At 41.4% G+C, this 12,666-nt stretch overlaps 1 protein-coding gene across 3 annotated transcripts in view; it reads right to left on the reverse strand.

Moving 5' to 3' along the window:
- Positions 1-5,592: 5,592 nt before the first annotated feature.
- The window catches only part of znf385d (zinc finger protein 385D), a 106,656-nt gene continuing 99,582 nt past the window's right edge, over positions 5,593-12,666 (reverse strand). For 2 of the 3 annotated variants that reach the window (XM_036558496.1, XM_036558497.1), the window contains exons 7-9: positions 10,107-10,288; positions 9,831-9,935; positions 5,593-7,461 (exon numbers count right to left, since the gene is read on the reverse strand). In XM_036558496.1, the coding sequence (XP_036414389.1) occupies positions 7,228-7,461; positions 9,831-9,935; positions 10,107-10,288 (521 nt within the window). In that variant the 3' untranslated portion in view covers positions 5,593-7,227. The remainder of the gene's footprint in view (positions 7,462-9,830; positions 9,936-10,106; positions 10,289-12,666) is intronic. The other variant, XM_036558498.1, reaches the window with a different exon arrangement.

Here is a 12,666-nt window from a genome sequence, read left to right on the forward strand (position 1 = left end):
GCTAGGAGGCTCCAGCTCTAGACACCAGAGAAAAGGTTTCGGCTTTCTGTGCCTCTAATGTTAACAGCTCGACTTTACGTCCTCAGATTTTAGTCATTATTATATGAATTTGTGTCAGTAAAGCTTTTGTTAGTCAGAATCGAACCTCTGTGGTGAGCAGAGATGGCAGCAAGCTAGCTAAGCTAATACTAACAGCTTTTCTCTCAGCTCTGTTTAACATTTAGAAACTGGTGTTAGACTGAGGGGCGGCACGGTGGCGCAGTGGTTCGCGCTGTCGCCTCATAGCAAGAATGGCCTGGGTTCGATTCCCGGCCAGGCGACCGGGGCCCTTTCTGTGTGGAGTTGGCCTGTTCTCCCCGTGTCTGCGTGGGTTTCCTCCAGGTACTCCGGTTTCCTCCCACAGTCCAAAGACATGCAGTTGTGTGTGTGTGTGTGTGTGTGTGAATGTGTATGTCTGTCTGTCTGTCTGTCTGCTCTGCGATGGACTGGACTGCGATGGACTGGCGACCTGTCCAGGGTGTATCCTGCCTTCTGCCCAATGACAGCTGGGATAGGCTCCAGCACCCCACCGCGACCCAGAAGGATAAGCGGTTTAGATGGTGTGTTAGTTAGACTAAAATTTTTATATTTATTGAGTGGTGGATTTAAAATCATGCACTGCTTTCATTTATTTGGCATCTGTGTGAGTGAACTGAACTTATTATATTGCTTTTGGCTTTTAAATAATACAAGTGGCACAATATCGACATAAACATTGACAGTCCCACATAATGGTTCTGTGGCACCGAGTACGGTTAGCTAACCATGCTGGAAAAACTGTGCTGAGCCCGGTTTTAAGGGCTCCGTGTTGAACCATGTCAGTGTGGAAAAGCCACTGGAACTGTTACCCTCCGCGCTCAGAACTGTCTTTAGTGTAAAAGAGGTGATAGATAACAGAACATCCAGCTCGTACAGATTGCTATGAGAACAAATTTCAACAGGTGTAAAAGAATAAATGTTCGGTACAGAAGGGGCAGACCCCAAACTAGTTCAAATTAATTCCCACCCAGGCTTGCTTTTATGGGTAATTGATATGGGAGTTCTGCTCACAGCAAAAACTCCCTTGATTTAAACCACTCTGTAGTTTGGTGAATGCATGCTACATTACCTCCAAGTCAACCTGAAATGAAATCTTTTCACGCAGATATTTAATTACCTTCCACCGAGCATGCAGTCAATTCCTGTCAGACGTAAACGGCCCCTCCGAGTCGGCGGCCTAGATCATCTCTATTTTTCTTTCTTAAAAGTAAACTTCGGTGCATGTATTAGGCCTCATAATTGTCTTTGGGCATGTCAGGTATGGCACTTTAATGGATAACGACAGTCATTAAGAGCGGGCCGATATTTCAAATCCTGATTAAAATCTTAGACCCCTGATGAAAACTCTGTCAACATGATCCATGGAATTCCTCTGCCGTGCTGCGGGGGATTAGCATGATGCATGGTGAGGGTATCGCTGCTGCGAGACACTCGGTACAGTACAGAATCTGCCGGAATAAAGAGATCTAAATCCTCCTGGACTGGAATGCTAATTGCTACATTTGTCTTGATCGGGAATCAAAGCAGCACTCCGGCAACTGAAGCGTTTGAATTTGCCCATCCGTCTCTGGGGGATTTGGGCGGCCCTCTAGATCCATTAGTTTTCTTCACATCCTCCCTGAGGCACTTGAAGAGAAGGGCAGAGTTTCAAGTGGTGCGAATGTGCTGTGTTCGGGGAGGAAGAAGGAGAAAAATACATACCGGGAACACACTTTGAAAGACAGTGAGCTGAAATAGCCACTGAGTGGAGACATGAGTGGAAACCCATCAAGCCTTAGAGGCCATTTGATATTCCCTATTTCTCATTCGTAGGTTGTTGACACAAGTGGAGAAATTCTGATTCTAAACTTTCATACGACACACTACTATATTTCTAATGTGACTTTTGTGTTTAAAGGGGAATTCCACCAAATTTGATGTAAACAGTCATTCAGAGTGGTTTGATGTGAAATGGTTCAGTGTGGAGAAACTTACTGACTTTCAACTTTGAGATTTCTTTACAGTTGTGGTGATAGGAACCATGATGTCTACAACACAAATATAATCATTTTAATTACAATCCAAATTGACCAGTAAATCGATATGTTTTATATATAATGTTGTTAATGGTAAAACAAACAAATAAATCAGAAAAGTTGTCTTTGAGGACTATACTGACAGCACCATCCATGTACCTCTCCACCATAAATACAAAAAAATTAAAAAATACATTTTCAATCATCATCTTAAACCAATGAGTGCGTTTACATGCTAACATGATAACTGCAGAAAATCAGATTTTTAAGTAATCTGATCAACGTGTTTACATGCACTTGAGTAATCAGATAATGGGAAACTCCGGGTCTACATAAGCCAAGCAAAAATTTCTGATTTCTGCTTCGCTACCAGCCAATAAACTCACAGAAGAAGACGTGACGTATTGTAAAACTCAAACTTCTTGTTGCAGCTTTTTTCTAAAAACATTGTGCTGCTTTACCTGAAAATATGAACATACATCATCTAGAAGATGAAGAATATTTAAATCCTTCATTTCGCCAAGCATGTTGTCGCTTTCAGCGTCGCTCCAAAAGTGTTTTGTTGTCATCTTGTGGCAATGCTGCTCGCTTATTTCCGGTATCACAGTCTGCTTTCGCACATGTGCAGACTGAGAAATCCGAAAGAAATCAGAGTAAGAGTTTACATGCACTGAGAAATCTGATTACTGAGCTAAAATCCAGCTTTGTCAGATTTCTTAATCAGATTTCTAGACCTTGCTCTGATCTAAGAAATCAGAATATGTTGTTTACATGAACATCTGGATAAGCAGACTACGATTGAATAATCAGATTATTGAGTGCATGTAAACACACTGAACGTCTATCACAAAACAATGTCTCAGCATCAGGTGGTGTATTCATAATCTTTTTATGTGATAACTTTCTGTGAGGGAGCTTTTAGAGGCATTAAACTCTTCAGACGTCTGGTTTCTATCACAACCACTGTGAACAATTCTGGCTCTGCTTCTCTAGAATGGAGCATTTTGCATTGAACCACTCTGAATGACTTTGTTTACATCTCAAACATTTAACTATTCAGATTTTTTTCTCTCTAACATTAGGAGATATTTTATTAATTGAATGTTGAAAGAAGTTTTTACAATCTTCATTTGGTGTACAAAAAAACTTGCCACGTTACCAGTAAAATAAGTGGAAAGTCGGGAACAAACGTCTCAACATAGAATGTCACATGAATGTACATACATTATACATTATGTGTAAACAATTATTTTTACATGACCTTTTTCCAACTTCTCTCGTCCCTTAGAATTAAGCAGGATGTTTTTGTTACCGTGCCTTTAAGAGTGACCTCACTTCTGATTAGCTGCCCTGTATTGTGCCTGTGAAGTGAATGTTAACTTTAACAGTGTTTACATACTACATCAAACTATTTTATTGGACAAAAATGTGAAAAAGTCAGTGCTTTTATGAAAGTAGGCATAGATCAAGTCAAATAGTTATACACTGTTGTAACCACATACAAAGCAGTTTGGTAGCTTCATGCTCAATGCAGTTTTACTTTGAAATATATCCGCCTATTCGGCCTACAGCAGTTTAGCTCCACCCACGCTATACAGCATGCATGCTGCTTTTTGCATGAGGCACAATACTGGGCAGCCAATCAGGACAGAGCTTATTTACATATACGTCTAAAAGGCACAATAGCAAAAACAGCCTATTTAAGGGATGAAGTTGGAAAGTGGTCATGTAAAAATGAATTAAGACGGTTTTGGAGCATAAATCTATGCAAATGTCATAAGTGGACCTCAGGGGGAAGAAGAAAAAATAGGAGAAATATAGAATATGGGCCCTTTTTAAGCAATAGCTCCAGCATACATGCTAATGTTACCAACAATGCATGGAAGCTAGTAGCACCGATTAGCATAATTGAACTGAATAATGCTAATCTGTGACTGTTCCCTTTTTATACAGCGTTAGCAACATTAGCATTGATGACTGAACCATTACTTTAAAGTGTATTTTCAAAAGCCTGAGGTTAGAGCGTCATACTCGATTTGCTTTAACTGCAGCGTTGCTTCCTCCACTGGCTAGGACGCAACCAGCAACGTGTGTCTTTGTGTGTCTGCGTTTATACGTGTGTGTGCGCACGCTGACAGCTTTCTGGAACAGCAAGTCGAGACGAGCACGTCCCACGTACAGTCGCTGGCCACCATTAGTGCAGAAATAAAGTGCTGGAAGCGGGACGGCACTAGCAATACCATTCAGCAGCTCCTGATATCTGCTAGCCAGACTAGCGACTCTGTTGGGTTTGGACAGTGGCGGAACAGGGAGTGCGTTCTAGGGGGATTTTTCCCATCTCTTTCAGGCACAGATAAGTCATAGTGGGAGCTTTTACGCAATGCAGAGAGCGAGTTCAAGTATAGGTCCGCAGAGGGAACAGCTGAGTTTGTCCAGCACCTGGAGACTTAGCTTTTTTGTCAAATATGACTCACTGAAGGCTCAGAAAGAGAAAGTGGTTAGCAACAGCAGTGCTTAGAGGACACACGGAGTTGGGCCGTGTTTTGAACCAAAGTTGTCGGGGTGATGGAGGCCACAGTACGTGATTTGGCCTGTTTATTGTTCTCTCTGGACCTATCAGCGTAGGGTGAAAAGAGTTCGAATAGATTTATTAATTACTCGTGACTGATTTTTCACTAGCAACATTTCAAGCACCAGAATAAATAGAAACGCTTCCAACAATGAACCAAGATGGATGGGGCTATTTTCTAGCAATCCATCACCAGTCATGGAAATAATCAAAACAACCATATATAGCGTGAGTGTAAGTGCGAGTGAATGAGTGAAAGCAATAATTTTGGCAAGAACAGGTTAGACAAAAGTAAAGTAAGACTTTATTCATAATTGTTCATCCTTTTTTTCACATTGCTAGATAGACAAGCTTCGCCAACCTCGTGACTCATGTAGACTTTTGCAGGGGTAGCTTTAGGGGGAACGGAGGACATACGCATACCCACACACACACACACACACACACACCGACAAAGTGATGTTTTGAATTTACTCAGTTCAAATGTGTTTCCACATTAATAAAATATATGACATCAGCACTGTTCTGTCTTTCATTTAACTAAAATTTAGCATTAACTGTGTTGATGTAATATACACTTCCCTTGGTGGGGAACCCTCAGGGCCGTCAGAACAGGTCAGTTCATTCATATTTAATAGAACTGTAATGCCTGTTGTATTTAATTTCTACAGGTTCTGTACTGCAGTAATACTCTTATTTCAAACAAAAGGGTTGAAATGTTGAAATAGCTAATGAAAAAATGGTCCAATCAGGATTGTATCTATCAGTCACATTTTGCAGGCGAAATTAGATTAATTTCAATGTCTATGCACAAAACTGTTTTGATCTAACAGAAGATCTTAGATCAGATCTTTGGAGCGAATAAATTTCACGTGTGAAATTTGCATCAAGATCAACTTTTATGAACTTTGACAAAGTTAGCACTTTGGCTGTGTTGACCATGGCTGGGGCAGGGCTTCATATAGCAGCACTGAAGATCCAAAATACATTAAATGCTAATTTAACCAGAGTTTAAGCTCAAATCTTTTAAAATTTTTTCTCCACTTGCTACAAATAAACACATGAAACACTGTATGATACACAGATAGACACGAGACAGTATTATTATCTTAACTTTTGTGGTTTTACTCTTTGTAGATGAGTTTGCCAGCTTGCAACTGCAATGTTAACTTTTTGGCTAATCACTGCTGCACACAAGTCACAACCACACAAGCTATCAGTTTTTTGTTACGGATCAGTGTGCTGCAGTATAGTATATAGTGTATAGTGATCTGATATCATTGTGTTCACTTTTGTGTTTTACTGGGTTACTAGCTTGCTAACTGCACCAAATATTGAGATTTTTTTTTTTTTTTCTCACTAATCGTCTGGACCAGCCTCAGTTTCATGAGGTGATGTCAACTGCGCATAAACATTAGATTAACTGAAGGATTAGATGAAACAAAGGATTTATTGAATCAACCAATCATGTTTTGATTTACAATATGACCAATTCTGTGAGAAAAAATGTCAACCTAGGCCTTCTGGAAGTTCTAGATACATCACTGACTGCAAATACAAGTTGTAGCTTAACCAGATTTCAGTTTTTAGAAATGGAAAACAGTGGCAGCAGCTTTATGCTAGGACTGTTTTCTGAAAAAGTCTCTGTAAAACTGTTTCAAGGTAAATGTTAATATCTGTTACAGGCTTCAAAAAAGCAAATCGAATATCTTTCACAAGCTTCAAATGAATCTAGAATGGCCCAAAAAAATCATTAACATAACATTCAAATTCCCCTAAATGAACTAGCAGAAACAGTGTTTTGCTATTTATGGCCCAAAATGAAGGTCTAGCTCTGATACTCACAGTTTGCCACTGTTTTTTCATGTGAAACACTGTACTCTCATGAGTCAAGTAAAATGCATCACTTTTTTGCACACAAACACACACACACACACACACACACACACACACACACACACACACACACATGTATCTGCTTAGCATGTATCCAAGGTATCCTGCTGTTCTTTTGCACCTAGCTTTGAAATATATCAGCAGTATTTCACTTTGGAGAAGACCCACTTTTTTATTCTCATTTTCCATTCACACTACATCAACACGCACACGCACACATATAAAAACAAAGACCATATACAGGAAGGAATAAGACACGTTCTAGCCATCTAAAGCACTGAAGACATCCACAGAAGGAGAGGCTTAAAGTGCAACCAGCAGAGCAGTAGAACTTATTTTACCCCAGACTATTTTCAGCCTCTTTATTTTCATACAGAAAAAAATCCCTTTTTCATAGAAGCAACAAGACACTATATCAAAAAAATAAACAGAAAAAACAATATATCCCTAAATACATTTATAGAGTCAGTGTGTCACGTGGTGATGACAATGCATAGTTACCTGGTTTGTCTCTTTAATTATTGCGGTACAGTATCATACATCATGTCCAGTCTTGTGTGACACTGGGTGGGGATGGAGAAAAAGGCAGTGATCCATGTTACGACTGGACCACATTACCGCAAAGGCTGAGACGGTGCATCAGACTTATCGGAGGTCACAGGTCAGAGGTCAGTAGGGAGCAAACAGTACCGGTGCATGGGAGGTCCTAATAGGCCCGGGGGCGGGACGCAGAAGGGCCGCAGGGAGGGACTGAGTCTGAAAGACAGAGGGATTATGGCTGGCACGCAGCGGGAAAGCAGGGCCTACAGCAGCGGCTGCTGCTGCGACAGCTGCCAGGTGGGAGGGCACTATCGTAGCTGTCAGCGGCTGGCACAGGTCCTTACCCAGAGGAAGTTTCACCTGCTGAGAGATGACATACAGTAACTCAGTCTAAAGCTTGCTTTTTTGCTTTGGCTTCATATGTGAGCAAAAACCAATGGGGATAAACAAACAGAAAAGAGAAAACAAAAAAGATCCCAGGACTGAGCCCTGGGGCACACCAACATTATATATTGTTTTTCCACACTTTAACATACTCCTGGCTTTACATAGTAAAACCTCCATGCAAATTTAACTGCTAGAAACTTACTGGAAACAGCAAATGAAGATGGCAATAGTGTACCAGGTAAAGATGATATTATTTAAACTGACTGATATCATTTGACACATCATAGCCAAATAAAACAGGATAATGACTATGGTGAGAGAGATTAACCTGATTTACTTTTTGAGAAGGTTGGTTTTACTTTTAGAAGTTTCGCTAAGGTCAGTGAATAATGTTTCTTGGGCTATTTACTGTGACCAGTTAGCTTACTTGGCCAGCTAATGTCAACATGACAGCTGTTCTGCCACTGTTTTTTTCTGCTTTGTTATATAACAGAGTTCTAGAATATCTAAACAACGATGTGTTGATGCAAAGCACCACTGTTAAGGCTGTCACACACAATGTGATTTATTAATGCGATTTATTCATTTGATTTAATCTGACTACAGTAAATTAATTCAAGCACACATCTTCCACACCAAACATGATTTTTCAGATGGCAAAAATGTGGCATTAATTAATTCGCCATTTGTTAGATTTTTGCAAACTTTTGCCAGCGACAAAAACACCCTGACCAATCCCGGTAGCCAAGCTGACGGAGCAGCTGTGGTCTAGCAAATACAACTTGTACACAAAGGCTAAAGGGATCAGATGCTCCAAAAGCAGCTCAAACTGAGCTACAAACTGTACTACGAACTAAATTATAGCCTGTGTGGAAGCAGCTTCGGAATGAAGCGATGAAGATATTCATGCTACATTCACCTTTCCATAATGGACAGCAGCCCAGTGTCATTGTTTACTTGATCTGTGAGGAATGAAGGAGATCTCATTGCACTTAAAGTCATTCTGCCCGTTTGTGCTTCGTCTGCATCTCCAAAATCAGCGCAGACTGAGTTATGGAGATCCGATCTTTGAGTGAACGCTTTAGCGCCTAAAATGAAATGGAGAAACTCTCTTTTCTTTTTTCCAAAGTGGAAAGCATCCTGCACACTGTCACAGTTTGCCCATTCTGTGAGGAGCAAATGAGATCTTATTTGCACTTGAAGAACTATGCAAGACTTACGCAGGTATGCGCTCTGTGCGAAAGAGTTCATGAAGTTTTAGCTCCTGAAGTGAGATGGAGAAATGCCCTGCTCTTCTTTCGCTTTTCCAAAGTGGAAAGCAGTTCGCCCATTTTGTGAGAAGTAAAGGACATTGTCACAGATGTTCTGCCCATCTTTATTTCATGGTGCGGACAATTTGGCAAAATGAACCTTTTTCCTGTAATTTTTTGGCGTCACGTTCGGTGTGTAACAGCCTTTTTGAAGTAGCAAAAGCTACTTGAGTGCTGTTAGTGCCCCCTTCTGGAGCATTATTAGACTGCTAAAGGTGAATGAGTGAGTATTTGAGTGAATTAGTCCCTCTGCCACTTAGCCCTAACCTTCTGTTTTGGTGTAGGGGTAGGGTGTCCCAATTCTTGTTGGGATAGAGGGGTAGGGCGAAGTGTTAGGGCTACATGGCCCTCCAAACGGAGGTTTTTCAGAGACAAACTCCAAACAGAGGGTTATAAGAAATCAACACACAAATCAATAAATACATTATGTGTGTACCACAAAAGGGTTCCTCAAACTTTAACAGAATCCAAAGTCACTAGCGTCGTACATGCTAGCTAGTATGTTGTGTTGCTAGGCTAACTACAACAAAACTTGATTGCAGTCTATCCTACATACCACAAACCGATCCACCAGCATTCCCAGGCGTTTGTAGAAAAAGATTTCAACCACTATACCTTGTAACTCAGTTCCAAGAGGGAAGGTGTCACTCAAAAACAAGGGGTAGGGGTAAAAATAAGAAATGGGATTGGGCCTTAGTTACATAATAGGCTAAGCTCACAATGTACTTTGTATGAAATACTAGTTACTAATGTTGCAACCTCTTGGAATAATCAAATATGTTTGATCTGCTAAATCAGAACTGTTGTGTGTTACAGAAATATATACGTTTTTGAAGTTCTAGAGGTATACTGTACTGTATCGCCAAAAATGGAAAACACTCAGCAACGAATGACACAGATCATTACAAAAATATACAAAAGTATGCAAAATTGACATCTCGCTGGTGAGGTAAAGAACATTTGCCCTTCCATGTCCTTTCCCTTCACTTCATGCATGCTAAGTTATGATGCTGTTTTGTGTTTTCAAGTACCCACCGTTTGCTGTTTGGTCTGTCCTCTTTGAGTCTTGGTGTAGGGGCTGTATTTGGGTTTGGCGGGTTTTCCAGCTGCTCTATCCTTATGACGCCGGCTGCTGATATGCTGAAAGGAAATGCAGAGTGGGAAATTAAACAGAATTATTGGGCCATCTTAAAGCTTCATAAAAAAACAATAAATGAAGCCTCTTTTTTCTGTTGACAAATGTCTCAAATTTTCACATATCCAGCAGTCCTAGGTGCAAGACTGCTTTCCAGCATCCATTTAGCTTCTGACCTGTTTGAGCTGCGTCTCTGAGTTCACGTGCACGTCACATGTCTCACAGTGGAACGTTTTGTTCTGGAGGCCTGTGGTTGAGCCTGTGGGCATTGTCAGCTTATTCTTCACTCCTGGCCTGGGGAAGGATTTGATGGAACCGTTGCCACTGCGTGCCTCCAGCATGGTCTTGTGCTTGGTGCCTGAGGAACATGACAAGACAAATGTGCTACCAGTGAAACACGTCTCTACTTCTGTGCTTCTGTAAGTTGGAAGTTGAAGTTTGCACAGACTAGTCATCCAATATATCATCGCTGTCTCATCAAACCCTCATTTCTTGACGAACAGACCAATACAAATGATCCAAAATGACTTGCGATGAAATCTTGTCATAATAACATACATTAAACTCGCTGTGGACAGTGTCTGATTGTAATAATGAATATGGCAGTGGCACAAACAGGTCAAGGGTTTCAGAAGGCAGTTTCACTGCCAAACACTAAGCTAAACAGACCAAATGCCCTGTGCATCCTGGAAGTGGCCACTCCCACCTGGACAGAGATGCTTCATCATAGAAGGTCATCAGTCAGAATAACTTACGTATGATTTGTTCACTATAAATGGACACAAACCATGCCAGCAAAATGCCCCCACAGCATAACAGAGCTACCAGACCCCCTCACTGTAGGGGTCAAGCATTCAGGCCTACACTCTTCTCTTGGTGTACGCTGCACATGCACTCTCCCACTTGTTGAGAATATGGAGAAGGATGAGTCATCTGATCAGATCACTGTTTTCCACATCTCTGTAGAGCAGTGCTGATGGTTTTTACTCCAGTGACCTCTCAAATGGTCATTTGTCTTTGTAATGAGGGTTTATGCTCTGCAGCCCAACTATAATATCCCTCTCCATGTAGTTGTGGATGGACTGTTCTCGCTGACAGTCTGATCACCTCCTGCATTGACACACACAACTCCACAGTTCCGACAGCCAGCAAGGGAATTTCGGTAATTTCACGGTACAAAGTCACTTAGTCAGCCTGGAAAGAGGAGAGAACGGGGAAAAGTGCATCACACAGGAGGCCAGCCCAGGAAGCCTTGAAGGCTGAAAATGTCCTTAGCCACGAAGGGGTAGCATTTTCCTGCAGCTGAACACCACCAGTTCAGGCAGCCTCGTAGCTGCAATGCAGCGTCACCCAAGTGGCCGGCCCAGGCATCCACGTAGCTGTGATGTAACGACGTTTAGGCAGCCAGCCTTGGAGGCTTCATAGCTGCAATGTAGCGCTGCTCATGCAGCCAAACACCTGGCCTGTCGATGTCATGACGTTTAGGTCCACAGTCCAGAGAGCCTCGTAGCCGCAATACAGCGTCTCTCAAGTGCGCAGTCCAGGCCGCATCATAGCTGAGATGCAGCGTTACCGAAAGAGCCAGCCCAAGAAGTCTCTGAGCAACAGTTGGAAAATCGCTCTTGATTGCACTTGTTACTTTTCACCACTCATTCATTTTTCCTTTAGTTTGACAGTCATCTGTACCTCACAATGAAGCATCGGGCACACAGCATTATTAGAGGGTTAGTACACAATAGATACATACATGCTAATGAAAATGACATAGATAGGCATATTATAGCTGGGCTACAGAGCATAAACCCCCATTACAAAGACAAATGACCATTTGAGAGGTCACTGGAGTAAAAACCATCACCACTGCTCTACAAAGGTTTGGAAGAATTGATCTGGTCTGACGAATCATGTTTCTCCATATTTTCCACAAGTGGGAGAGTGCATGTCTGAGTGAACAGTGCAGGCCTGAATGTTTGACCCCTACAGTGAGAGGTTCGTGGGCTCTGTTATGCTGTGGGGGCATTTCGCTGGCATGGTTTGGGTCCCCTTAGAGAGAACAAATAAATACAAAGTTATTCTGATAAATGACTTTTCATGATAAAACATTTCCATCCTGATGGGAGTGGCCTCTTCCAGGATCCACAGGGCCTGAGAGATCCCTGAATGGTTTGATTTGCATGAAAATGATGTAAATCATTCACCAGATCTCAACCTCAATTGGGAGATTTTTGACTGCCGTGTTGGTCAGCATTCAATATTACATATTGATGTGTTTTTGCTGCATATGCTATTGGCTTTCTAGTCTTGCATAGCTTCCTTTTTAACGTGGTCTGTGTTTTAAAGCATCCGTGAGTATGAGAAAGGCACAATATAAATGAAAATAATGATAATGATCAAATACTAATGGCCTAATAGTAAACACCAGTGTGCAGAACACGTTTGTTGTTTTATTTTTATCTTTAACTATTTGTAAATGATGACTGGTTGACCACTTTTTTGAATAACCAACAATTAGTGGTGAAGCATATTCAGAGTTGGATATTGCATCACATTCCTCACTCTGTTTTGGGAATAATAATTCTTGCTTATAGGGACAACAACTGTTTTGTTGTTTAAGGTCGTACAGTAGGGTTGTTTTGCTCGGCTGCAACTGTTTGGCAGTGATTTTGAGTGAAATCTCACTGGTGACTCATACTGCAAAGATGTGCAAAGACAGCTGTTGTGTGTTCTTGTTATGGT

The sequence above is a fragment of the Colossoma macropomum genome, unplaced genomic scaffold (genome assembly GCF_904425465.1).
Source record: "Colossoma macropomum unplaced genomic scaffold, Colossoma_macropomum, whole genome shotgun sequence".
NCBI classification, from domain to species: Eukaryota; Metazoa; Chordata; class Actinopteri; order Characiformes; family Serrasalmidae; genus Colossoma; species Colossoma macropomum.